This window comes from Trypanosoma cruzi, genomic scaffold, assembly GCF_000209065.1.
Source record: "Trypanosoma cruzi strain CL Brener 1047053516773 genomic scaffold, whole genome shotgun sequence".
In the NCBI taxonomy this organism is placed as follows: Eukaryota; Euglenozoa; class Kinetoplastea; order Trypanosomatida; family Trypanosomatidae; genus Trypanosoma; species Trypanosoma cruzi.
In genome coordinates this window covers 1-25,113 of record NW_001849492.1, presented here as the reverse complement: position 1 = coordinate 25,113, position 25,113 = coordinate 1, and the positions used below count along the sequence as shown (strand labels likewise).

The 25,113-nt window shown below is 43.8% G+C and overlaps 16 protein-coding genes, 1 non-coding gene and 1 pseudogene across 17 annotated transcripts, besides 29 other annotated features; 2 read left to right on the top strand and 16 right to left on the bottom strand.

The window, feature by feature from the left end:
* Positions 1-779, bottom strand: Tc00.1047053504069.4 (hypothetical protein, conserved; the record flags this gene model as incomplete). The annotated part of the gene is made up of 1 exon (XM_806424.1): positions 1-779. A coding segment is annotated over one exon (779 nt), but the record flags the coding sequence as incomplete, so codon positions are not given.
* Positions 1-19,920: a sequence feature (heterozygous, non-Esmeraldo-like haplotype).
* Positions 872-897: a microsatellite.
* Positions 959-988: a microsatellite.
* Positions 1,167-1,862, bottom strand: Tc00.1047053504069.10 (proteasome alpha 2 subunit, putative; the record flags this gene model as incomplete). Its single annotated transcript, XM_806412.1, has 1 exon — positions 1,167-1,862. One exon carries the CDS (start codon positions 1,860-1,862, stop codon positions 1,167-1,169), a length of 696 nt encoding a protein of 231 aa, XP_811505.1.
* Positions 2,263-2,386: a sequence feature (T-rich).
* On the bottom strand, positions 2,403-2,876 carry Tc00.1047053504069.20 (cytochrome C oxidase subunit VI, putative; the record flags this gene model as incomplete). The annotated part of the gene is made up of 1 exon (XM_806413.1): positions 2,403-2,876. One exon carries the CDS (start codon positions 2,874-2,876, stop codon positions 2,403-2,405), a length of 474 nt encoding a protein of 157 aa, XP_811506.1.
* Positions 2,929-3,002: a sequence feature (A-rich).
* On the bottom strand, positions 3,114-3,515 carry Tc00.1047053504069.30 (60S ribosomal protein L32, putative; the record flags this gene model as incomplete). The annotated part of the gene is made up of 1 exon (XM_806414.1): positions 3,114-3,515. The coding sequence occupies one exon, from the start codon at positions 3,513-3,515 to the stop codon at positions 3,114-3,116; it is 402 nt and encodes a 133-aa protein (XP_811507.1).
* Positions 4,202-4,432, bottom strand: Tc00.1047053504069.34 (hypothetical protein, conserved; the record flags this gene model as incomplete). Its single annotated transcript, XM_806425.1, has 1 exon — positions 4,202-4,432. The coding sequence occupies one exon, from the start codon at positions 4,430-4,432 to the stop codon at positions 4,202-4,204; it is 231 nt and encodes a 76-aa protein (XP_811518.1).
* Positions 4,432-4,488: a sequence feature (T-rich).
* Tc00.1047053504069.40 (hypothetical protein, conserved) lies at positions 4,723-7,008 on the bottom strand (the record flags this gene model as incomplete). Its single annotated transcript, XM_806415.1, has 1 exon — positions 4,723-7,008. The coding sequence occupies one exon, from the start codon at positions 7,006-7,008 to the stop codon at positions 4,723-4,725; it is 2,286 nt and encodes a 761-aa protein (XP_811508.1).
* Positions 7,200-7,219: a microsatellite.
* On the bottom strand, positions 7,258-8,367 carry Tc00.1047053504069.50 (peroxin 14, putative; the record flags this gene model as incomplete). The annotated part of the gene is made up of 1 exon (XM_806416.1): positions 7,258-8,367. One exon carries the CDS (start codon positions 8,365-8,367, stop codon positions 7,258-7,260), a length of 1,110 nt encoding a protein of 369 aa, XP_811509.1.
* On the bottom strand, positions 8,654-9,391 carry Tc00.1047053504069.53 (proteasome alpha 5 subunit, putative; the record flags this gene model as incomplete). Its single annotated transcript, XM_806426.1, has 1 exon — positions 8,654-9,391. The coding sequence occupies one exon, from the start codon at positions 9,389-9,391 to the stop codon at positions 8,654-8,656; it is 738 nt and encodes a 245-aa protein (XP_811519.1).
* Positions 9,406-9,462: a sequence feature (A-rich).
* Tc00.1047053504069.56 (60S ribosomal protein L37a, putative) lies at positions 9,670-9,942 on the bottom strand (the record flags this gene model as incomplete). The annotated part of the gene is made up of 1 exon (XM_806427.1): positions 9,670-9,942. The coding sequence occupies one exon, from the start codon at positions 9,940-9,942 to the stop codon at positions 9,670-9,672; it is 273 nt and encodes a 90-aa protein (XP_811520.1).
* Tc00.1047053504069.60 (GPI transamidase component GAA1, putative) lies at positions 10,164-11,552 on the bottom strand (the record flags this gene model as incomplete). The annotated part of the gene is made up of 1 exon (XM_806417.1): positions 10,164-11,552. One exon carries the CDS (start codon positions 11,550-11,552, stop codon positions 10,164-10,166), a length of 1,389 nt encoding a protein of 462 aa, XP_811510.1.
* Positions 11,679-11,703: a microsatellite.
* Positions 11,824-12,414, bottom strand: Tc00.1047053504069.70 (vacuolar ATP synthase, putative; the record flags this gene model as incomplete). Its single annotated transcript, XM_806418.1, has 1 exon — positions 11,824-12,414. The coding sequence occupies one exon, from the start codon at positions 12,412-12,414 to the stop codon at positions 11,824-11,826; it is 591 nt and encodes a 196-aa protein (XP_811511.1).
* Positions 12,459-12,487: a microsatellite.
* Positions 12,666-12,689: a microsatellite.
* Positions 12,790-12,820: a microsatellite.
* Positions 12,836-13,756, bottom strand: Tc00.1047053504069.80 (ATP synthase F1 subunit gamma protein, putative; the record flags this gene model as incomplete). Its single annotated transcript, XM_806419.1, has 1 exon — positions 12,836-13,756. The coding sequence occupies one exon, from the start codon at positions 13,754-13,756 to the stop codon at positions 12,836-12,838; it is 921 nt and encodes a 306-aa protein (XP_811512.1).
* Positions 13,830-13,873: a microsatellite.
* Positions 13,948-13,989: a sequence feature (AT_rich).
* On the bottom strand, positions 14,107-15,393 carry Tc00.1047053504069.90 (centromere/microtubule binding protein cbf5, putative; the record flags this gene model as incomplete). Its single annotated transcript, XM_806420.1, has 1 exon — positions 14,107-15,393. The coding sequence occupies one exon, from the start codon at positions 15,391-15,393 to the stop codon at positions 14,107-14,109; it is 1,287 nt and encodes a 428-aa protein (XP_811513.1).
* Positions 15,485-15,523: a sequence feature (AT_rich).
* Positions 15,638-15,681: a microsatellite.
* Positions 15,686-15,778: a microsatellite.
* On the bottom strand, positions 15,781-16,878 carry Tc00.1047053504069.100 (hypothetical protein, conserved; the record flags this gene model as incomplete). Its single annotated transcript, XM_806421.1, has 1 exon — positions 15,781-16,878. The coding sequence occupies one exon, from the start codon at positions 16,876-16,878 to the stop codon at positions 15,781-15,783; it is 1,098 nt and encodes a 365-aa protein (XP_811514.1).
* Positions 16,890-16,936: a microsatellite.
* Tc00.1047053504069.110 (hypothetical protein, conserved) lies at positions 17,116-17,643 on the bottom strand (the record flags this gene model as incomplete). Its single annotated transcript, XM_806422.1, has 1 exon — positions 17,116-17,643. One exon carries the CDS (start codon positions 17,641-17,643, stop codon positions 17,116-17,118), a length of 528 nt encoding a protein of 175 aa, XP_811515.1.
* Positions 17,684-17,733: a microsatellite.
* Positions 17,947-18,005: a microsatellite.
* Positions 18,021-18,046: a microsatellite.
* Positions 18,121-18,140: a microsatellite.
* Positions 18,164-18,215: a microsatellite.
* Positions 18,264-19,694, bottom strand: Tc00.1047053504069.120 (amino acid transporter, putative; the record flags this gene model as incomplete). Its single annotated transcript, XM_806423.1, has 1 exon — positions 18,264-19,694. The coding sequence occupies one exon, from the start codon at positions 19,692-19,694 to the stop codon at positions 18,264-18,266; it is 1,431 nt and encodes a 476-aa protein (XP_811516.1).
* Positions 19,754-19,791: a microsatellite.
* Positions 19,921-21,622: a sequence feature (haploid, non-Esmeraldo-like haplotype).
* Positions 19,956-20,014: a microsatellite.
* Positions 20,049-20,481: a mobile genetic element.
* Positions 21,623-25,113: a sequence feature (areas not merged during assembly with more than two copies in the genome that could not be assigned to a particular haplotype).
* Tc00.1047053504069.140 lies at positions 21,639-23,816 on the top strand (annotated as a pseudogene).
* Positions 24,228-24,248: a sequence feature (AT_rich).
* On the top strand, positions 24,939-25,009 carry Tc00.1047053504069.150. The gene has a single exon (XR_008255219.1). It is a non-coding gene; the product is annotated as a C/D small nucleolar RNA (snoRNA), TB8C3C3 (small nucleolar RNA).

The window sequence follows — 25,113 nt, the reverse complement described above, 5'->3', positions numbered from 1 at the left end:
TCTTTGGTATTCTGGCGCTTCATGGTCGTGAAATCAAAGCTTTCAAGCAGCTCCAAAAGCTCGCAATCATCATCCCATGAAGAGGAGTCAAAACAATCTTTGCCAGCGCACATTGTTCGATCGGCAACAGACATTTCCCTGGCGACAGGGGAGCACTGAGTCGCCGGTGGTGTACATGGTGAAAATATCTGATCATCAATGGCATGGAAGGTGCAATTTCTCCGGCACACAAGGGAATACGCGTAGACACAGAGGGCCGTGAATGTCGTCACAAAATAACAGACAGGCTCCATGACATCCCAACCGTACACAATAAACGTCAGATACGCTAAGACAGTCATTTGTGCCCCGCTAAGTAACGAAACAATCGCCCAGAATTCGCGACGACGAACCCCACCTTTCTGCTCAACTCTCAAAGTAGCACAGGATTGTTGAACGGGGCATTGTTGCAAATTCATCGGATTTCCTCGAGAAAGGGTAGGAAGTTCCAACTTTAAATGTACGGCATTCACCACATCAGAGGGCCTAATGTAGACGTACCCACCAATGACGATTACTTCCCGTGCATGTTGGAGCTTCTCTAGGTACTGCGCAGCCTCACACTTCGTCATGCGTTCATGAGAAGGTGCATACAAGTTTGTGGTACATATTGCAATAAAATCCTCCGTTGTGATTATCCTTTTACCGCTGCAATCCAATGCACATCGTGCCCGCAGTTTCTTTTTGAGACATTGAATACTCATTGATGAATCCCATAGCGCTCGTGTCTTCTGAATCATGAGCTTCACACTACCCGACAACAACAAATTAAAAAAAACAGAAAAAAAAAACACGGCTTTACATAATCGCCCACACACAAGCATACAGGCAAATATACACATATATATATATATATATTCTTCTGAAGAGGAGACACTTATAATTGTATAATCGTCAAAATACCGGCTGCTATTCCTCTTTTTCTTTTTTTTTCTTTCTCTTTTCTTTTTGCGGAGCTCCATTGGAGAAGCCTTTTTTCTTTTTTTTCCTTCCTTTTTTTTGTTTGTTCATCTTATTGCTGCTGTTGGGTTTTCACCTTTGCGAGTGAATACACATTGACACGGGAGAAGAGGTAAAAGGAGTTGGCAAAGGTTCACAAATCCATATAAAAGACTTCGCCTGCGGCATTAAATCTGGTCCAAGTAGTCTTTCAATTGGTCCACAGTGAAAAGCTCAAACTTTCCCTCACTCACCCGTCCTACCTGCGTGTTTTCTGCTGTCATCGTTCCATCAAAGCCTTCCTTCAGAGTCAGGAGGGCTGTATGCACCGCATCCTCTATTTCCATTTCATTTGTGTAGCGCTTCTCCAGGAATGTTTTGGCGTCGGTGCTTCCCTTGCCAATCGAGGTGGCCTTCCACGCCCAAAAAGTGCCACTGGGGTCCACCTGATAGAGATGGTTGCCCTGGGAGTCGGCACCAGCAACAAGAAGCGAGCAGCCAAAAGGTCTAACACCACCAGATTGCGTGAACTCTTGATACAGAGAGCTTATGTGACGAACGAGTTGACTAACCGGCATGGGCTCATGGTACGTCAGACGGTACTTTTGGCACGCTTTTCGGGCAGCATCAACAAGCACCCGACAATCGGGACCAATTCCGCTGTAAGTGCAGCCAACATGATCATCAAGAACAAAAACCTTTTGCACCGTCAAAGATGCAGCAAGAGGAGATGTCGTCTTTTTTTCTGCGGCAATGACCACTCCATCCATGGCCTTGACCCCAAGGGCGGTTGTACCCTTACTCGCGGCTGTGGTTGCGTATTCAATCTGCACAAGCCTCCCCGAAGGGCTGAAAGTAGTAAGGCCATACGCTGATTCGGACATGGTGCAAAAAACAAAACAAAGAAACAAAATTATAGTAGCAAAACAAACGACACACACACACAATATATATGTATATGTATATATATTTCTATCTTTGAGCTTTTGTAATACCCTTTGCGCGCCAAACAAATCCTCCCCAAAAGAAGAAAAAGTCGGTAGTGTATCCGTCCTGCAGAAAACATGTGGTATTACTCTTGTTCTTGTTTTACAAGCAATTTCCTTCCAGCCAATGCCAAAAATAAAGAAAACCACCTCCCGTCATCACCACCAAAACCACCTCTCAAAGAGTCATTCGTTCTAATAGAGTAATTATCCCTACAGAGACATTCATTACCCATGCTATCCCAGAACTAAACTAAAGGGGCATATCATTTTCCCTAATCACTATGTTCTCTCAGTATTTTTCGTTTTTCTCTCTCTCTCTCTTTTTTTTTTTTTTTTTGAGTTTTCCTTCATATATATATATTTTTTTCTTTTTTAGTTACATGCCCCTCACCTCCCCCCCCTTTTTTTTTCCTTTCCTTGTTCCCTACCCCCAACTCAATCATACACGGGCTTCTTGCCATTAACAAAGACATCATGAAGGATTGGCGCCTTCTCACGAAAGTCCGCTGCATCCGCATCGTAAAGGGGCTCAAAGTCGCGATCCAACCAAAACTCATAGGCGCCTTTACGATTCTTCTTCACGGGCTGGTACAACGGCTCAAACTCCTTCCATGGCTTCACACCATAGAGGATAACGTGATCAAAGTGTCCTAGGGCACGCTTCTCTTCCCACTTCTCCAGCCACGACTCCTGCATCATTCGCTCTAGGTACCAGCGCATTTTCTTGCACATAGAGTGTTCCTCGCCCCAGTTGCCGATGCAGTGAAGCCATTGATAGTAGGCAAGAATTCCATTTTTCTGCTTGTTGGCTGTGTAGCTGAACCGTGGGTCACTGAAGTCGGAAAAGTGAGGAACGGCGGGCATTTCCTCCCGTTGAATCTTGTACTTTTTATGATCAGCGAAGGGCATTTTTGACTGCTGCAATTCTTTCCAATGCACACAAGCACTCACACAGAAATGCAAAAAAAAAGAAAAAAAAAGTGAAAGAAAAAAGAAGAGATAATTCAATCAAGAAGGACAAAAAGAAAAAAAAAATATATGTAAAAATGAAATGCTCCATTTGAATAAATGGTTTTTTCCAGGTGTATTTTATGCGTAAAGGATATACACGTAAAAATGAATAAATAAACCAGAGGAAAACAAAAATCAGTGGCTCTCACAACGACGAAGCTTGGCGTTTCCATTGATAAGGCGCACGTCCAGTTCGTGCGCCTTACGTACTATAGCCTTGCGCGACTTGGCCCCCACAGTGTGTGAGATGACACCAGCGTACTTGCGGTTCTGCATGAGCAGCATGTAGAGATCCTGCACGTTGTGAATGGGGAAGTTCTTGAATCCCGACGGGGTGATGTACTTCGTCTTGCGGTCGCTACCGTAGCCCTTGTTTGGCATCGCTTTCTGTCCCTTGTAGCGGCGACGGACCGGTGAATCCTCACCCCGGGGCTTGCGCCAGCTGCTGCTGAGCTGCGGGAAGAGCTCGCACTTGTGGCGCGTGAACCTCTTCGTGCGCTTCTTCACGATCCTCTTCTGAACGAACGGCTTCACCATCCTGAGCCCCTCTGCTGGACAGAGTTGCCACGTCCGTTCAACAAGAAATAAGACAGCAGCGTAAGAGAACAAGAAAAGGAAAAAAAAAGAATTGCAGGCACTCGTACACACAAGACAAGAAACAGCGCTACACTACAAATAAAAAAATAAATGCGTGCTGACATAAAGAAGTACTGTCCATAAATCCTTTTTTTTTTTATCGGGGAATATTTAAATCTTTTGGGTAAAGTTCCATACACACAGAAAAAAAAAAAAACGGCGGCAGCGGCAGCAGAAAGCAGAAACATTCGGTCAATGAATTTAAAGGTGGCAATATCTCCTTTTCGACAGCAATGGGTGAAAGTGGCTGCACGTCTGTCATCGTCAGAAAACTCGCCTTCTTTCACGGTTAAACCCAAAACAGCAGGCAAACACCCCTTTCGTTCAGAATATCTTCTACACTCCAAACTTTTTCTCGCCAAGACATCAAGAACACGACGCGGCACCTATGCACAAAAGGAAACGACTATCCCAACACGGCAGCTGCAGGCCTTACGCTGGCCCACCTCCTCAACAGCAGCCTCAAAACAGCAAAAACGACATTCCATGCGTGGAGAACTCAGGAAGTTGGGTGCGAAGGAAACAAGAAAAGAAGCCAAAGCCTCAAACCCCACAAGTGACGTAGGTGGATGATAGCGCAATCATCATTAAGAGGGGTTCGCAACGATTGTTAGCGCGTGAATATCACCTGACAAAAGCTCCTCCTTGAAAAGATCATTGACCATTCTGTGTCGCTTGAGAAGCGGCATGCCCTCAAAAATGTGAGACACGATGGCCACACTGTACTTGCGGTCTTCTTCACTTATCGCCGTCACTTCACACGAAGTGGGCTCCAAATTCGAGCGAATCCGCGCCTCAATTTCAGCCACAGCAACCATCTTTTTTTTTTCTTTTTTCTTTTCTTACTTCGTTCTCTCGCTTCTTTTTTCTTTTTCCCTTAATCAACCCGCATTTTTACCCACACAATCAAAAAATAAAACAAACAAATAAATAATATCAAAACAACAATTGCATTGCAAGTACGCAACTCCACCTCTCCACTCTTTAAATGGGAGCTGCCGCCAAAATCAGCGCATTAAAATGATCACCGCCAATCCACGCCGTCAAATCTAAAGAAACCCCTGTCGTCAAAAAGTAAAAAAAAAAAAAAAAGCGAAAGAGGTAGAAACTACATATTTTGGTAAAGCATCTTTCCCACTCTCTGAAGGCGACGACGACCTTTACACCACTCTCGCCGCCGTGTGGCAACGTCTGCAGGCCAGATGAGACGGCTTAACGCGCATTCCAACAATAAGTCAGTGGACACACGCGTATTTGCAAAGGTATCACTTTTCTTTTTGTGTACTCGCAAAACTGGTGGCTCAGAAGAGGCGAATACCAATTCAGATGTGCCCGCAGGAACGCAAGCCGGTTTATTATTATTGTCCGCACAGGGAACCTCATCCCGTTGAAAAAAACTTGGTTTTATGTTGTTGCGTTCTGTATCCGCTGGTGCATCTATTAACTGGCGCAACTGCTCTGCAGCGGCCAGCAAGTTTGAACATGAGGACACTGATTTTACCGCAACTGACATGAAACTCGGATCGGATGGACTGGAACTAACAGATTCTGGCGACACCACAGAAGTCTCGGAATCGCATGAGAGGTCTGCAATACCCTGTAGACTTTTACTCCGAACTAAAGAGGATGGCGGACTTCTTCTTTCATCCCCAGCACTGCTAATTATTTCCAATGATTTCATTTTTTCTCTAGACAATGCCCGAAATTGTTGCTGCTGCCGCTGCTGCCTTTTCCTTCGCTTTTTCTCTTCCTCCAAAAGTTCCTTTTGCCGCATTCGCTCTTCCTCTTTTACGGCCAATTGTTGTTGCTTTGCCGCATAAAATAATCGCTCGTGTGCCATCTGCGCATGCGCCTTCAAATTTCTCTGAGAGTTTATCCTCGGTACAAATGTTAATTCTTCGTTCAACGGCGGTGTAGAAGGCGGCGGGGTCGAGTGCCACAACTGCAACCCATTCCGTTTCTCATACTCATCAAGAGCCATGCCAAAGGCTCTCCGAGAAAAGGCCCCCAATAAACCCGCCTGCTGCAGTGCCTCACGTATTTTTTCAGCAACCGCATTCGGTGGGAAGACGCCCTCTCCATGTCGATGAGTAAAAAAAAGGTACCAGTCATCTATCCTCCGCCGTCTGGCGCGGAGGCTCAGCTCCTCCGTCACAGGGGAAAGTTGAGGTGCAAAAAGCAAATTTTCCTCCACGGAATGATCACATCTGCTCTTCTTCAAGGGTTTGGAAAGACGCCTCACGACATCTTCACTGCTCACATAAAGGGGCATTTGGGAGTGACCCACACCCGTCTCTTCCCGCAGCTTCCGCAGCGCCAACTGACGTTTTTCCTCATACATGTACAGACGATCAATATGGATCTTAATATCACCAGCGGTTCGTTTAACTGAAGAAATATGCTGATTCACACCCTCTTCGTCCTCTGCCATTCGACACCGACGTCGAGCCGCATCCAGATGTAATCTTTCTTCCACAGGAATCACGGGCGCGCTGTTGCCTCTAACCCGACGGACTATACGCTCAGAGCCCTTTGAAATTTTGGGAGCAGACTGACACTGCCCCTCAGACTCAGACCTCCATGCTTCAAGAAGAAGACGTTGACGAAGTCGAGTGTCACGCTCGTAACACCCAGGAACACTCCCAGAGCGGGGTATTGCCTTGGCACGGTTCGTGATTTTTGGTTGAAAGGAATACGCTTTAAACTCATTTTCCCGTGCCGCACGAATACTCTCCAACTTTTCTTCTAATTGCTTTCTTGTTTTAACCCCCCTATAATACAGTTCTATCAGGCAATCTTTGCGCCGCTGATGAGAAGGCTGAGAACGATGCGAAAAGTCCCCAACGGGAATGTTTTCCGCCATCAGTAGGGATTTTCTGCTTTCTAATGCCTGCTGCTTTCCATCATGATTCATAAATGTGCTCTCCGGTGGAATAACAAGAGAAGTCTGCAACTCATGCCTAGAAGGTGTTTTCTCTGCGTCATCACCAGAGCCTAAAGAAGAGATGTTGCTTTGATCGCCAACTGGAAGTCTTCGCTTTTCCCCTTCTGTGTTCTCCATGTCATCCAAATGCACATCTTCTGCTCGTTTAGGAGAAACCCGAAGACTAGTAAATGAATCTGATGAGGACGGAATGACAAGGTCTTTCACGGAAGCAGGCAGCAAACCATGACTGAAGGAAATTCCCAGTCTCTTCAGACAAGGTTCACTGCTTCCTTCAATATCCACACGGCGGGAACCACTTCCTTCTGAGTCTGTCTCGATGGCAAAAAAATGTTTTATTTCTCTCGTTGGTATTCTACCCACCGCATCACTCGACCCAATTTTAGGGTTCTTTCTAGCGTTAGATGATGAAAATAAATTGGACTTCAAGAGCCCAATCTCTTGATGCATTATCTAAAGCACTATTCTTTGCGCACCCACAGGCAACAAAAACCCTTTCTAAAGAGGAGCTGCACAAATTACAAGAAAAAAAAAATTGGGAGCATAAAATTCGCGCACTCTTGGCTTCCCCACCCTCTTCTTCTTCACACCTAAACAAACTGTGAGGCACTACACATTAATAACCATCTTTGATGCTTTCTCCCCACCCCCACCCCCACCCTCCTATTATTATTATTTTTAGGTTTCTCCGCTACACAGTCACTCCTCTGGAACGAATTCCACTGCTGTTAGCACAGGCAACCCATTCAAAGCTGCTGAATTGCAGCCTACCGTATCCGCTAGGATTTTGGGTGTCAAAAGAGGTAGGCCATTGGGCTGAATGGCATCCTCCGACTGTGACTTCGACACGCCGTCCGCGGCCCCGGTAAAACTCGCATCCAATTCTTTTCGTTTGTTTGCCTCAGAATTTGCCTTGTCAACTTCTTCCTGAAGAAGTTTGATTCTTGATTCCAAATTATCATTCGTTCTAGATAAGGCGTTAATTTGTCCCCGCAATTTACCGAGAGAAACTGAAATCTCTGCTTTGCTTCTCTTTTCCTTCTCCAGCGCTTCTTGGGTTTCCTTCAATTCCGACTGCAACTTTTGAATTTCCCGTTCAGTGCTCTCAGCAGCGTTTGCTGCCGTGGCGGTGGGCAGCGGTGTGGGCATTGCAGGCATTGGGGGTGCCATGGTGTGCAAAGATGTTACCGGGCGCTCTGCTCCCCTATCAGGAGAGACACTTCCTTCGTGCCTCTTGCCCCGCCGCTGGGATTCCATTCGCGATCCCTTTTTGGCACTCTCATCCTTGCGCCGAATTTCATACGGTGAGTATATTTGAAACGCCTTGAAGGCAGCAAAGCCACTGATCAACGCAGCGCCCACGCCAATAATAACATCCCTCCAGTCGGTTTCCTTGGCCCCTTGAGCCGTCTGTGGAAACGGCGGTGGTTGCTGCGTGTAAAGCGGCCCAGCGTGAGGCATAAAGGGGTGCTGTCGCAAAACATAAGCTGCATCATTCCCCACGTGTCCTGGCGCCAAATTGTTGTTGGTAACCCCCGATACAAAAGACGGTTTATTCATTATTTTTTTAATCTCATCCAGTGGGATTGTTTGCCCTGCCTTCTCAAATGCCTCGCAAACCTCCTCCGTTGTAAGGCCCTTCGACTTTAAAAATTGTATTTTATTTGCTGCCGGTGTGATTTTCACACGCGAGTCGTGAAGAAACTGCACGGCGCTTGAAACGCGTTTGCGCTTCTCTGATTCCTCGGGACTGATGCGCTGGCGAGCATCGCCATCACCTGTGACACCTACTGTTGTGGCTGTGTTCATGATGAACGACTTCGAAGGTTTCCTTCCCTGTTCATTACGCAGAAAAAAAAAGTTTGAGCAGCGGAAAAAGTCCATTTAAAAGACTATGAATATCTCCAAATGCGCAGCATAAATATTCTCAGTAACACAGGAAACGCGTAGGATCAAAAAAAAAAAAAATCTCAACAACAACAACAAAAAACACATCTCATTTCCTACAAGGTACCGTGCAGTAAAGTAAAATAAATTAAAAGAAAAAAAAAGGGGGGGAAGAAAAAGACAGAACCATAAAATGCATCCGATGCCGTTACTCTTCCGTCAGTCGATCAATGATTCTTTGTATTTTTGTCTGATCATATACTTCCAGCTTGCCTGTACATGCAGGAACAATGGCAATCTCAATGTTGCTTTTGGTCAGTTCTTCTTCCATCACCTGCTTCAGGATTCGCACTGCAAGCGTTTCTGCCTCCTCAACAGTCATGTTGCGATGATAAATTTCATTAAACACGGTCTGAGCAGCTTCGGCACCAGCACCAATCGCTTGAGCGTCGTAACGTGTGTAGGTGCCGCTAGGGTCTGTTTGCCAGAGCTGTGGACCGTTTTCATCGACACCGGCAATAAGAAGTGAAACGCCAAATGGTCTGGACATCAGCTTCTTGCGTCCCCCACTTTCACCGAATCGAACAGATAAATCGCAGGTGGCCAACGCACACGACTCAACGCGCATTGGCTCATCGTAGGTGAAACGGTGATTCTGCGCCTCCACACGAGCATGCTCGACGAGAATCCGTGCATCCGCCACCATGCCACTCAATACGGTTCCCATGTGATAATCGATCTCTAAAATCTTATTCATGCTGGAAGGGTCCACCAGCACGGAAGGAACCCGCTTTTCAGCGGCAATTACAACCGCATCGGGGGTTTGGATTCCAAGACTTGTGCTTCCCAGCTTAATCGCCTCAATCGCGTACTCAATCTGGAAAATTCGTCCCTCGGGGCTGAAGGTGTTTACACCTCTGTCATACTCAGTTTTGGAAGAAAACATTGGCGATCTTGCTGAAAATAATAAGAAAACAAAAGAAAAAAAAAAAAAAAGAAAAAAAAAAAGGGAAAAAATAACAGTAGAAAAGAGTGCGGAAGCGTAAAAAGATGAACCCAAGACGTGTTGTAAAATTCTATCCCCTTGTGTAAAACTCCAACACGTTCCCATCTTCCCCTCTGGCCCTTGTGTTTGTCTTTTTCCGTGAAAAAAACAACAGATGAGACAAGAACAAAAATCAGGAAAAAGTAAATAAATTTATTTGCCCCCCCCCCCCCCCCCACCTACTTGAGTTCACGAAGACGACGGACCGTCGAGCGGACAGTGCTGTTGTTCGGTGTGCTCAAAGTGTACGCACCACCCGCCATCGTCTTGCTGCAGCCGTCGCAGCGCCAAATGCCTACAGCCTTGCGGCGGAAGGCAAATTTACCGCAGAACGAACAAAAGTGCCTCGCGTGCTGCGACACCTCGAGCTTCTTGGCACGCTTACGGGGATTGGCACCATAGCGGGCGCCATAGCGTCCCATGACACCCATCTTAACGGTACGCTTTGCCATGATGGCTTCAAAAGGGCTAAACAGTAAAAATCACACATGAAGATGGAGAAAAATATATATATATATCGAAGTGACAATGAAAGAAAAAAAAAAGAGAGAGATATTCATTGAACAGGTAAAATAACAAGCAGCTGACGTAACCATTTATATACATATTTATCTACAAATAAAAAACCATAAAGAGAAAAAAATCCTATGCTTTATAACAACAACTATTCAAGCTACATTGTTGGTAAAACTGATCTAATCAGTCTACTAGTCACCCATAGGGCGTTCGGGTAAACAAAAAAAGAGAGATAAATACCCCCTATAGTATTCATGTCGTCATGACGGATTTTGAGCATCACAATAAAGTAGTATAAAACAGCCCATGCAAAAAAAGTGCCCAAAAATAAAAAAGGGGGCTTCTGACACTTTACATGAAGAAAAACAAGTTGCACGGCGACTCCGGAACCAACAAGAAGACCCGTTGCGGGCTGGAGAATTATAAGAAGACACAACATGACTGCGTTTATCGTCAACCACGACAATTCCCACGCACACACACTCCATGCAATCGTCAAAAAAATGCTACACACAAAAGATCCCCAAACGCCAAAAAACTTGTTTGCACCTGACGCAAGAATAGGCGCCAAAAAAATCAACACAACACGCGGAGAGAGACAAAGCCCCTCTAACTCATAAATGGAATACCCCACCGAAAGCAGTGATGCCACAAGTAAAATAATTCCAAATTGTGCAATATCATACTCTACGTACTCGGTAACGCTTAGAGGCACCCATACGGAGGTAGAGTGATGAAATCTTTCATCCAGATAACTCAAGGTTCCAATAAGTTGTTCATGCATCGCGGCAATATGATGTGCAACTGAGAGTTCATATAAACCATCCGATTTCTCCGTTCCAATGGCCAACATACTGATACCACTTGGCCTGAAAAAATGCCATGGTTGAGGGTTTTGAGGAGCAATTACAGCTGTTTGTAGCGCAGCCAAATAATGTTCATACTTTGAGCGTGTCACCGAGTATGGAATGTGCGGATTTTGGCAAAGAATATCCACATTCAAGTTCCATTCGCGGGCCATTGCGACTGCCACATTAAAGAGATCCTGATTGGGTTGCATTCCATTCTTACCATACACACTGAAACACAAATTGCGTGTCTTTAAAGAAGAAACATTGATAAACAGCGCTGCACGGACAAAGGAGTTAGGGATGGGCCAATGCAATGTACTCCCATTGACAAAGTAAAAGTGTGTCTCACACGCCATATTATTTTTCCTTTGAAGAGAACGAATTAGAAAGTTTGCCAGTATAATCGATGAGTTCTCCACAGTGTTGACGTAAACAGCAATACTTTCCGAGCCCACAGAACGCTGGCCGTGGACAATGCGATGGTACTGGTGTATTGTGGCATCGTGATGAGATGCGTCCGAGCTCGTAATCAACACAGGAATTCCATCAACATTGACAGCACTTTCATCAATAAAGTTCCTTCTCGGCTTTACAGCTGGAATTGCAACAATCAGAAGTACCCCTGCCAGAAGCAGAAAAGGAGCAATATTGGAAGCGTACTTCTTCACCACAGACGCAACACGCTTCCGAAACATCCAAAAAAAGAACTTGGAAAGGTAAAAAAGGAGGTCAAGAACAACGAAAAATAAAAAGCAAAAGACAATCGACATTGAAAAAATAAAAGAAACAATTCCATAAATTAATCGCAATGGCTAAAAAAGTAATAATAATAATAATAATAATAATTAACATCAAAATGATACTAAAAACAGAAAAATATCACCATCGGTATTCATCAATTTTTTTTTTTTGTTATTATTGTTATTCCTCTAAAAATTCCTACAATTATTGGCACTCTTTCAAGCCCTATTGGCATTGGCCGTAATTCACCTTGTTGGCCGTATTGTTCATGAGAAGCGCAATAATGAGTCCGTACAAACCCAACGCCTCGGCAAAAATCAGCATGAGAATCATGGCCACAAATATCTTTTCCTGTTTGCCGTACGCACGAACTGCCGCATCACCAGCGATCCCAATGGATAGGCCCGCAGCTAGTGAAGACAAACCCGCAGCCAGCCCAGCACCAAAGTGAAGATAACCAGAGAACGCAGAGTATGACTGTGTCTCCGTCTTGATATTGTTGTTAATTATCACAGAAACAATAAGACCATATATGCCAAGAATACCTGCCATAACAACAGGCACAATACCGCGCATGATCCGCTCAGAATGAAGGATACCAAGATGGGCCACGCCAACACCAGACTTTGCCGTGCCATAAGCCGACCCCAGGTTCGCAAAAATCAGCGCAGAGGCACATCCCATCGAACCAAAAAACGCGGCTGATTGGGGATACACATCCGCACACGATATCGTCCCGGCGGCAGCAGATCCAGTGGCAACTATAGCAGCTGCCCCGGCCAAGACCACAGCGTTCTGTGGCTTCATTATACCCATAAACGTGTAGGAGCCCCTCCAAGAAGAAGAAAAAAGAAAAAAATACACACACACACACACACACACACAAACAAAAAACGACTATCCCAAAAACAACAAAACACTCGCTAAGGATTGAAAGTCAAGATGAGTTATGGGCAAAATTGACGTGGAGACAAACAGTAGAGGAAATAATTTCAAGCCACACAAGAAGGAAAAGCAAATCATTAATAAATATTTAACAAGAACAACAACAACAAAAAAAGAATAAAACACACACACACACACACACACACTCAAACAGAGAGATACAAAAGTCATAAAACGAGACACTCCCCAGCGCCACGCAACGCGCTACCCATCTAATTCCCTCTTCCACTAATTTCATTTACACCTTATATATATATATATATATATATATATATATCCATTCACTACCATACTAATTAATTTTCGACCCTTCCCAGAATTTGTTGCGCTGAACGCCCTTGGTGGTGCTTCCCTCCAGAGAGCTCATGGCTGAAAGGATTTCAATAAGAGCCGCGGTGATACCGGACTGACGAGTCTTGTTGTACAATGAACTTGTTCGTTGCTTCAAGGTGCTGATGTTTGTCAACTGACCCTCAACTGCCACCAATCGTGCAGCCTGCTCGGAAAGCTCATTTTCCCCAACTGCGTTAAGTATCGCAAGAGAGGCATGGAAATCGTAAAAATCCCGGATAAATTGCTCCTCCTCATTCTGCAGAGCATTGGCAAAAAGGTAACGACTCTTCTGATTCTCAGTACTAGCGGCGTCGGCAAGGTCTTCCTTCCACTTCTCAAAAGAAGGAATATTATACACAGCATGTTTCTGAACACCTGCAGAGACAAAGCGATGAAAAATGACTTGATAACGGTCCGCTTCCTCAGAAACGTTGAAAGCGTTTTCCAAAATGTATGTCGCGTATGCAAAATGCATTGGTTCCCTCATATCATTTATAATGCCATATTTAAACTCATTAGGATAAAGTTTTGACAGGGAATCAATTCCCCTTTTACCAATAGGCATTAGTACCATCTTATTTGACGCAACAAGATCAATGCAGCGAATCGTATTGCTGTTCAAAGCCCCACAAGAGCCTCGATTCGTAGTAATCGGAATGTAAACAAGAGCGTTTTTCGCGGAAGCTACAGCTTCTTTCTCGGAGGCATGAGGCTTGCTGAAAGCCTTTTCAGTATAACGAAGTGTAAAGTCACGTGTTTTGACTCGACCTTGAGCAGTTCGATATTTGGCAAGGGTCACCATTTTTATCGTTTTAACAATCGAATAAAAACGATTATATCCCTCAAGTTTTTCCTTGTACAGGCGGAGTTTTCCTGACATAGTTCCCCTTTTGCTGTTGTTGGTGGTATTTTATTCCTGGAGACAATAAATTCGAATCACTAAAGGCAGACACAATAAATAAATAAATACATAAATAGAAAAAAAAAATAAAAAATATAAAACATAAAAGAGGACAATCAGTTTGGAACAACAGAAAAAACCTGCTGTCCCGTCGCACGCACACGTGCAGCAATAAATAAATAAATGTAATAAAAATTGATAAGAATATATATGTATAGGGGGAGAAAAAAGCGAATCATATTCTTTCCTAAAATTTTTTGCTATTCCTCCTCGAAGGTTTAACAAGTAAGAACTTAAAAAATATTTCCTTGGGTATTTTAATTACGATTTTACTCAGAGTCGTCCTCGGCTTTTCGAGGGCGCTTTGTGGATTTTCTTGGGGCCTCACCGTACTGAACACCCTCTGCATTGGTCTTCACCCCACCGTAGTCTACGTAGTACCAATCTGAAGGCGTATTCCCTTGAGGACGACCGTACTTATCCAAAAGACCATCTTTCATCATCGAACGCTTTTTAACGGCAACAGGTCCCAGACCCCATCGTCGCGGGTATGTGTCGCGATCCATTATTACACGCTTGCTTCGGGCAACAATACCATGGTCCACTGATGCCATTTGCGAGGTTGACATCTCAGCGTATGCAAGAGCAATGGCCTCACCTTTGGTTGTTATCAACACAATAATATCGTCTCTTTCAATTCCATTGTCGAAACGCGATAATCCAGGAATCATAAGCTTCGCGCCATAGCATACTGCATTCACAGCAGAATCCTTCACCACTACACGTCTGTAGTTTGTAAGAATATATTCGCAAGGGAGAATGACACGACGCAGATATGTCTCGTCCTTTTCATTTTCATAAAGCCATTGCGCGTCAAGAACATCGTGCATGGTAGAGACGTGATCATCTTCGCTTATCACCCCCGTTCGAATACGACGAAGTTCTTCCATATGTCCACCCACCCCAAGAATTAGTCCGAGATGAACGCAAAGAGTTCGAATGTAGGTGCCAGCTTCACAATGTGTTTCAAACACGACCAAATGACGATGCTTATCATACTCTACTAGCTGATTAGAGTATATATTACGAACACGAAGCTGACGCTTCACCGCAGCAATTAAAGGTGGCCTTTGAAAGCAGGGACCCGTAAGACGTTGAAGGGCCGCAAGAACCTTTTTTTCACTTACCGTGTCATGAAGACGTAAAACGCCGATATACGTCTTACCAGCATTTTGTTGGGACTTGACCAAACGCGTCGCACGATCAATACAAATAATAAGTGCTCCAGTTACCTTGGGATCCAAGGTTCCTGCATGTCCAGTCTTGTCGCATTTCAAAATGCGCTTGATCCACGACACAACCTCATGTGAACTAGGATTCGATGGTTTATCCAGATTAATCATACCATACTTTAAGTATTCCTTCAAAGGCCTCCGTAGAGGTGACCAACCGCACTCGAGGATTGTAAAATTTGAGGATCGCACATTCATTTGGTCATAATTTTTTAACAAAAGAGGCCACTGTCCCGGGGGCAAAGTGCTTTCGGAATCCTGAGCCTCCAGCGAAATTCGAAATTCCTCGTTCCGCTGAATCTCACCAATCTTCTTGTTGCTCATGAAAAAATAGGCTTCGTGAAAAGCTTCCCCTTCCGTTTTACTGATTATAAATCAAGTAAGCAAATATATATTTAACAATGAAGAGTAGCAGAATAAATTTAATAGTAAATAAATCTAATTAAAAAATTTAGCAGTCATTTTACTTCAGTCCAATAACTTTGGATTTGAAATTCACCAAATAAGCAATGTAGGTAATTTTCTAATTTCCCCTGTCGGCTGTTTCGTTTTGTTCATTTGAGTAAATCAAAAAAACAAACAAACAAACAAAAAACGTGAACAAACAAACAAGCCAAATGATAATAATAATAATAATAATAATAATAATAATAATAATAATAATAATAATAATAATAATAATAATAATAATAATAATAATAATAATAATTTTTAGAGCTCTAGTAGATCCTCAGCACACTTTTCTGAAGCCAATCGAAATGCCTCACGAATAACTTCAGCACGAAAAAAATCCACACTTCGACCTAAGTTGTGTGGTTCATAAGGATCCCGCACCATAATCAACTCATAACCTAAAAGTTCCCATCGCTCCTTTTCGCTAAATCCCCTCATATTTTCAAGCCATCGCTCCTTAGAAAGGCATTTACCTTTGGTTCGAATATCAACAACATCCGCATCAAAGTCAAATTGTCTAGAATCACTAAAGAAACAAAAAAAACCTTTTAAATCAGCCAAGACGTCAGACGCATTTACATCAACACAAGGAATATTCTCATAAAACTGTGAACAATTTATACCATATTCTTCAGAGATTCCTGCCGCTACAGCCTCCAGCATTTTATCGACCCTACTTTCATTGATCACAAAACGACTTCGTCCTGTTGCTTGCATGTAAAATATATACATGACAGTCAGCGCGTAAGGGGAAATCCACCCTCGTCGAGCATCCAGAATTCTCTGAGAAAGACCCCATCTTTTTACACAGAGCGCCCCAGCCCTAAGACGTGGATCAGACTCCATATATAACCGAATCAATAAAGAATTTCGAAAACCATCTAATGAAAGAGAAAGGTCAAACCTCATACCATCATCCCCCGTATTTTTCTTTCTCTTTAATCGAACAATGGGGACTCGTGCCATAAATATGCGCTCATGTTCCAGGCCAGCATAAGGATCCTGATTTTTGATATGCCTGAGAATTGATGATAAAACATATTGATGATGCTCGCGTGATACTTCAAGAAAATTCGAAGACGACGGTTTAAGCTTTTCAAGTCTTGAAAGCTCCTCATGTGATTTTTTTGAAATAAACGCGATGGTATAGTCAGCGTCCCCATCCTGAAATGCGGTGCCGGCCACAAAAGAACCATATATCATAACACAAGGAGACGTGCCGACAGAGGGAATACCAAGGACATTCTCAACCGAGAATCCCTCCAAAAGACCTTGCAACCATTTCCCATTATCGATAAACCGCGCATGATCCATTCGCGTCAATAAGAGTGATCTAAGCCGGGAACTCAAGGCCATCTTTTATAAAGAATAATACTAATACTAATACTAATAATAATAATAATATTAATAATAAGTTTCTTTTTCTTCTTATGTTCTTCTATTCTTTTACACAAGAGATGTTCTATAACCCTTAAAGAAAAAATATATGCAAAAAACAAAAAGACTTACAACCCCAATTTAAATGACAACTGTCGTTCAGATATTGTATACAAGATATGCTACTTTTACATGGGAAAATAACAACAAAAACAATTACAATGAATCGAAAAACTCTTCTATATTATCACCCACAGTACTGCTAGAAAGCAAAGCATCTTCAGCCATCTTTGCGCGCTTCTTATCTCCTCCAGCAATTAGAGCACCCTCGTTATTTCGTTTTCGCAAACTCCTTGGTAACAATTGAAAGGCTTTCGTTGGGAAGCTGTCCCTAACTGTAGAATCCACACGTGCACGGTCAAAAAGATCGTCATAATCCTCTGAAGAAGAGGTAGAAATACTTAAATTTCGGCATCGTGGGTCTAATTGAGATTCTTTCTGCATATCAGAGGTTACGCGAGCCCTCTGTTCAAGATCACTCACCATTCTTGAAACAAGCCTTTTTCTTTCATTTTGTTGGGGAGTCAGAAAAGAAGCCCTGTTCAGTGATTCCAGTTCAGTCCGTAGTTTCACAACATCCACTCGCTCAAGCTTTTCGTTCCACTTGCGTCTCTGTTCCATCTTATTTCGTTCTTCAATTTCCTTTTTTGACAACCTAAAGCCATGGAGACGCTGTTGTTCCATGTTGGGCAAATGTAAATCTAGTTAAAAGGTTCACACACACACAAAACAAAACAAAAACAAACGAACAAAAACAAAACAAAAAAAAAAAAAGAGAGAAGAAGTGTAACAACAATTTGGCCCTAGGAAACCAAACACGACATTTTTTTCCTTACATACTGAGGTATACAGGATCACATAATAATAATACTTTTAACTTTTCCCTTTTTTCATGCAAACACATCAAATTAAAAAAAGGATTCACATGTAGCTTATTCTGTAAAACAACATAAAAGTAACGTGTCAATTTCATTAGAAGAGAAAGGCATATATATATATATATATATATATATATATATATATATATATATATATATATATATATAAAGACATCATCGTTGAATAATAATAATAACAATAATAATAACCTTGTATTTTTTTCCCGAATTGTGTCTTCTGAACAAAAGACATTGTAGGTTGAATAAACAAACAAACAAACAAAATAATAATAATAATAATAAAAAATAAAAAAAAGAGCGAATTGCAAAACAAAACAAAACAAAAAACACCGAATTGCAAAACAAAACAAAACAAAAAACATCGAATTGCAAAATAAAAAAAAAAAAGGCGTCTAATCAGAAAAATCACTCCACTAAACCCTTCACAACGCTGAGTGTCCCCACAACCATAATAACAATGCCAAGACATAAATAAATGTAGACACGTAACCTTATTAAAGTGCATCGTCTGCCAAATAGGTTGTGGCGCCAGTATACCCAAGTCACTCTGGGTTCATGAGGTTCTTCGACACTGTTTTCTAGACACAGTGAAAGCAATGAGGGTAATATTATTAACATGACTACCGCTGGAAGTGCACCGATCAAAGAAACAACAATATTCACAGCACCGGTTCCCGCACCCATTGCAATACCATAAATAATAAGACTTATTACAATTCTCATCAAGATTCCTTTCCACGATCGTGGGGGCCACCCAAGAAGTGAATCAAGTTGCAAGATCCCGGGCATAAAAAGGATGGGATATGTGCATATGATATTGACTGTAAATGCAACACGCACAGCAATGGAAAATGGGTTCACATCAAGCGCATCCACAAGCGAGACTTTAAGCACCTCACCATGGGCCAGATATCCACTCAAACCATACAGCAAATACCAACCAACAACCAGGTACAGAACAACAGTGAGCAGCAGAGAAAATCGGGGTTTGTTCTTGCATGAATTTTCAACTGGTAAAACAACACCAATTCCCTCAAGCATCATCATATTATTTGCCATATTATTAAACCAACCAAGTGGCACAGAAGTCCCAAAAGGTGTCGTGCTCGGTTCCACGCCTTTTTCATGAAGTGTCATAAACGACAGAACGGCTGTAGAAATCAGCGCGAAAAAAACACATATTGTGGCAATGATGGATATAATCGCAAGAAACGACAAGTTGTCGGTAAAAAACGACACCGGAAGAACAAGGGCAAACATAACGGTCATCCAAACATAATCATCTCCTGAAAAGCTTGGCACCAGTTTTGCCATAGATCCACCAAAAAGCTGTAGGTAGAGCAAACAAAACCCGAATTGTGTCAAAAGCAAGGCCAAAAGAAGAACATAGCGAAAGGGGTTCCCAAGTACAAAATCGCAAAGTTCTAAATAATTTGAGACGGATTTCCGGTTTACCTTTGTTTTAGCGCGGACGAGTAATCGAGAACAATCCACAACGATAGACCCAATAAGCAATCCAATAATTGGGGAAATAATGTACCCAGAATCTTTGTAGAAGGTAGGTAAAAGAAAAACGGCAGATCCCACATTTCCCTTAAATATATTAAACGCGCACTTAAAAAGACTGGCGTTTTCAATGACTCCAATGCGAACCTCTTCACTGGCTTCGTCGTCTTCTTGAGGGGTTAAATCCAGTTCAGAAGAAGGCAAATAATCCTCCGACCGTGTTCCATCACGTTCCTCCCAGTCAAAAAGAACAATTCCGCTTTTCTTAACATTTACAACTTTCTCGTCTGTTTTCTCACAGAAGCGATTGGGTTCATTTGGATGAGACATGAATATTTTTACTCTTGTTTTTATGATCTTGTATTCAAAAGCAGAAAAAAAAAAGGTAAAATAATAATAATAATAATAATAATAATAATAATAATAAGCCAAGGGTAGAAACCACGGTTCTAGTCATAATACATGTCAAAATAAAGATATGTGGGGGGAAGAAGGAAAGGCATAATTCATTAATATGAGCAGAGGAATTTGGGGGCGGTCCAAATCCCAAAAAAAAGACGGGATATAACTCACTTTTGATTCCTCATATCCAAAAAAAAAAAAAAAAAAAAAAAAAAAAAAAAAAAAAAAAAAAAAAAAAAAAAAAAAAAGAGTTTGGAAGAAAAAAAGGAGAATTTCGCGTTGAATAATTATCTGTGCCGCTGGCCGGATCCTGAAATTTCCTATGGAAACCAAAAAAAGGTAGGGGAAAAGGGGTTTATCGCAGAGGTAGTTAATTGCCTCATCGTTTTCTTTTCATTCAATATAGAAATTCGATTGACCGTTCGCATGGTCTTTTATCCTCAGTTAGAATCTGAAAGATAATTACTTACGAAGTGGCAGACTTTGCGGTCCTCCAAACACAAGACCCCGCCGCGCGGTGGGAATCAAAAGTGGGTGGATGACAAAGCAAGAATAAAATTGCCTATTCGCTTTCTGCTCTCCGTTCGCCCCTAAAGTTTTGCTTTTTCCGCGTTCATAAAAAAGAAAATATCATAATGAAGTTAATTCGTTCCATCAGGATTTAAATTAATTACGTTAACCAGCTTTCCCGCCGTCACTCTCTTCACAAGCTCCTGAAACAAGGTGAAAACCACAAAAACGACCATACGGGGGCCGCGCCCTCGAAACCACCAGCGACACCCGGCGCGCGGGAGCAGGGAAATGGACGGAGGGCGCCGGTTTCCGACGGCCGCTCCGAATTAATGCCGTCGCGCGTTTGCTGTGGCTGCGGGTTTCTCGCGCGGAAAATGATGGGCGGTCCTGGCGTGGCGTCCTTTGTTTTTCTGGCAAGTTGTTTCCTTCCGAATCCTGCCCTTTTTTTGCCAAAATGGAAAATGAAAACCGATGGTCAGGCAGGTTCTGGGTAAGGCCGTCCATCGTTTTTTTCTTAGCACTACGGCAGGATTGTTATTGTGTGGTCAAAATTTTGCAGAAATTCCAATTCACGGTATCATCGGTGTTGAAGCTGTTTGCTGTGTGTGTGGATGCCGAGCGGGCATGAATGAAGAACACTTCCCCACAATATCAGATCAGGGAGCATGATAATTTTTTTGGGCCATTATCATATCTGTATATAGAGGTTTTTTGTATAACGAACCAGAGGAAAGCAATATATATATATATGATTCGTGAGGAAAACGCCAATGGTATCTGATGCAATTGTGAAAAATAGAGGTTGACTGATTCAAATGCAACGTTTAGTAAAATTTATATTTTAGGTACCAAGAATGGGGGAATGATTTTTTGCTTTCTGTTTCTTAAAAAAGTGAGTATTGGAATTTATGACTACCTTTTAGCTATAAAATGAGTTATAAGATTTCGTATGTTTTTAATAATGAAAATGCCATTATAAAGCCTAGGTTATAATTACAGGAGTTTGCGTTTTGTTTTGCTGCAATATTTGTTGCGCGGTTCAAGAGCAGTTCTTTTTGTTGAATGAAAACCTACATTTTTTTTTTTCACTTTTTGAGGGGATATTTCAGAGACATTTTCTTCTAACGTCGTTGTAAATGGGAATACCATGTTTGAAGCGCTTAGGATGGTAAGTAATTACTTTAATGTGATGGTATCAATATATAGGGTTTCGTACATGTCTGATGTGTTGCCGCTGTCGTTGTCCTCTCCACCTCTCGCATAAAGCACACGCTAGAAGGAAAGCAAACAAGCACTAAACGCCACTGTGAAATTCGAAGGCACCAAAAGAACCAACAACAGCACACACACACATATTTACATGCTCTCACGTGTTGCTACAGTGAAGGCACCCCGCACACACAACCGTCGCCGCGTGACCGGATCCAGCGGAAGGAGGAGGGAAGGAAAAGAGAGTGAGCCGCAGAGACCCAACATGTCCCGGCGTGTGTTTACTTCTCTTGTGCTGCTTTTCCTCCTCGTCGTGATGATGTGCTGCCGCAGTGGAGGAGCTACACACGCTGTAGAGATTAATTCTGGGGGCTTGCAGATGCCGTAATTGATCGATTTTTTTTTCCGAATAAGATGCAGTTGTTGGCAAAAGAGGGCACTGAAAATGGAACAAGGCTTTTGTTTGGCGGCCCCTTTCTTGTTAGTGCTGGTGGAGTAATGGCTGTGCTTGCAGAAATTCTCTTGCCGCATAATTCATTCGATGATCAAGCAAGTCAGCTTCCCTTCTCTGATATTTTTGCGGGGGATGCCAACTCTGTGTGGGATTTCCCATCTCTCACCACTGAGCACAGTAAGGATAAATGGGCATACACTGTGTTTAATACAGTGGTTGGTGAGAATCATTTGCGCTCTGCGTCTAAAAACACAACCATTGCGAAGAGCAATAAGATGTTTCTGCTTGTGGGAAGCCATATGCTCAGAGAGCCTATTGGTCCGCGTTTTGCCGTTACCAACCGGGGTGTAAGTGTGGTTGTTGGTGTGAACACGCAGCCCAAGGACGGCGAGCCAAGTGGAATGATCAACTGGGAAGAATCCAAATATTTCCTGCAACAGATCTCCAAACTCACTTAAGATCACCTGAAGGAATTTGTGACTGCTGGTGGCTCAGGCATTGTGTTGCAGAATGACATGCTTGTGTTTCCCCTGGTGGCGGCGAAGGGGAAAAATCAATCTTTCTCCATAGTCACTTATTCGACGGACAACGGCAGTAACTGGGTGTTCCCAGAGGGCATTTCTTCTGTGGAATGCCTTGGCCCCGCATCACCGAATGGGAGAATGGACAGATTCTCATGATTGCTGAATGTTTTGAAGGCCAGAGTGTGTTCGAGTCGCGTGATATGGGGACAACGTGGAAGAATGCTGCCAGAACACTTTCAGGCGTGTGGGTCATGTCACTCTCAGGAGTCCGTTGGGACGAGAGTTTGCATGTGGGAGCCCTCATCACCGCGACCATTGAGGGCAGGAAGGTCATGCTGTACACACAGAGAGGAGACTTCTCGGGGGAGAATGGGGCCAATGCGCTCTACCTTTGGGTGACGGACAACATCCGCTTGTTTTGTGTTGGTCCCGTTGCCATGGAGGAAGCTGTGAATTGGGAGCTCGCCAGCAGCCTGCTGTACTCGGATGGTGCGTTCGCATCTTTTACAACAGAGGACCAATGAAAAAGGCAGTGTCATTTCACTTGCCCGCCTGACTGAGGAGCTGAAGACGATCAAGTCCGTCCTCAGTACTTGGGCGCAGCTTGACGCCTCCTTCTCCAAATTGACCATACCCACGGCTGGTCTGGTGGCAGTTTTGTCCGACGCATTGTCCGGTGGCGACACATGGACCGACGATTACCGCTGCGTGAATGCATCCGTGACGAAGGCAGCGATGGTCAAAAATGGTTTCAAGTTCACGGGGCCTGGATCCATGGCAACATGGCTCGTGAACAATCGGGAGGATAATAATCAGTACGGCTTTGTGAACCGCAGATTCACTCTTGTGGCGACGGTGATCGTCCACGAGGTTCCGAAGGGGAGCACTCCTCTGCTGGGTGCGAGTCTGGGTGCACCCGTCAGCACGAACTTCATTGGGCTGTCGTACAGCATGAATAAAACGTGGGAGACGGTGTTTGATGGGAAGAAAACGACATCGAACACCACTTGGGAGCTGGGGAGAGAACACCAAGTGGCGCTCATGCTACAGGACGGCAACAAGGGCTCCGTGTACGTGGATGTTTTGATTGTGGGGAGCCCAGAGAATATAACAACACTTGAGACGCTGGGACATGAAATCACACAATTCTACTTTCAGGGCGACGAGGGAGACATCAACAGCAATGTGACGGTGACGAACGTCTTTCTGTACGACCGCCCACTGAGTGTCGGTGAACTAAAAATGGTCAAGAAGAGCGACGCCAAAAAAGGAAACGGTGACGGTTCCATGCGTGGGGGCGTGTCGCAGTTGCTGCTTCTGGGGCTGAGCGGCTTTGTGGCCCTTTGCTGAGAAATTGCAGTGAGGACTTCCTGCCTCCAGCGGGAACATATGCATCTGTCCACGCGCTCTTTTAAAGTAATTGCCACTTTCTGTGGATGCACCGTTCATTTTAACCATTTTGTTTTTCTTTAGACCCCCTTCGCCGCGCAGAGCTCTTCCTCCATGTGGAAGCATGCTCTCCCCAGCGCCAGCACCGCGTTTTTTTTTTTTTGTTGTTGTGTTCCTCCGACAATTAAGGGATCTACTGAGTGTTTTTTTTTTTGATTGATCAGAAACACTCCCGGCATTGTGTGCGACGCCGACGGCGCCGGCTAATAAAAGAGACAATGGAATGGGGACACGAAACCACGCCGAGTGTCCCAGTGGAATATAAATAATGTGTGGGCACCGGGGATTTAAACGACTGTAACGAGTGTAACGTATTTATTTATTTATTTTTATCTGCAGGCGAAACAAACGCACCGATTTGGGGGCCACGTAGCAGCGTGCATTTTTTTTTTTTTTTTTGTGAATGAATGCATAGTGGAAGGCGAATACATCTTCGTCTTTTTACTTTTCAGCATGCGTGCCGCGGCTCGCCACGGCGTGGGCAGCCGTGAAGTGTTGCGTTTCAGCAGTCATCCTGTTTGTTCTTTTTGTTTGGCACTCTTGTGTGGTCGTGTGTGCCCTCATATGCTTTGCTTTTTTTTTTTATTGGTCGTAGGCACACACACGGCGACACCTAGAAGATGTATGTATTGCAGTGCGTTTGGTTGCTCCTCTCGCACTCTGTGGTGGCAGTTGCGTGTGGCTGCTGCTCCCCCGTTGTGTTTTTTGGGGAGGCGCGTGGCGGCGTCGGTGGAGAAGGAAGGCACCGACCGCTGCTGACGGTGACGGTCTTGGCTGCAGGCGATCTGAGGAGATGGCGTGACTGGTGCAACCACCAACCGAGATGGATGAGGGCCGCACTGCGTCTCCCTTCCCTCCATTTCCCACTCTCCTGCAGACTGACGAACTGCAGGGCAGTGGCGTGATTACAAACCGGTCATCTATGAGCAAACAGGCCGCACAATTGACGTGGACTCTTTTCCCCCGTATCTGAGTGCCGCCGTACTTCTTTATTCGTCCTTCTTGTGTGTGTGTTGTGCGCGTATGGTGCCGCCCCTTGTTGTGCAATGCCGACCCACGTGAGCGAGAAAAGACGCTTTGACTGCTGGCAACTGGCGAATCCTCCACCCCTTTTCCGCGTCAACACTTTATTCTTTTACGCGCTCGATGGCTGTCGGTTGCGACGCCGCCATGCGGGTCTGTCTCGGCTCTTGTGTGT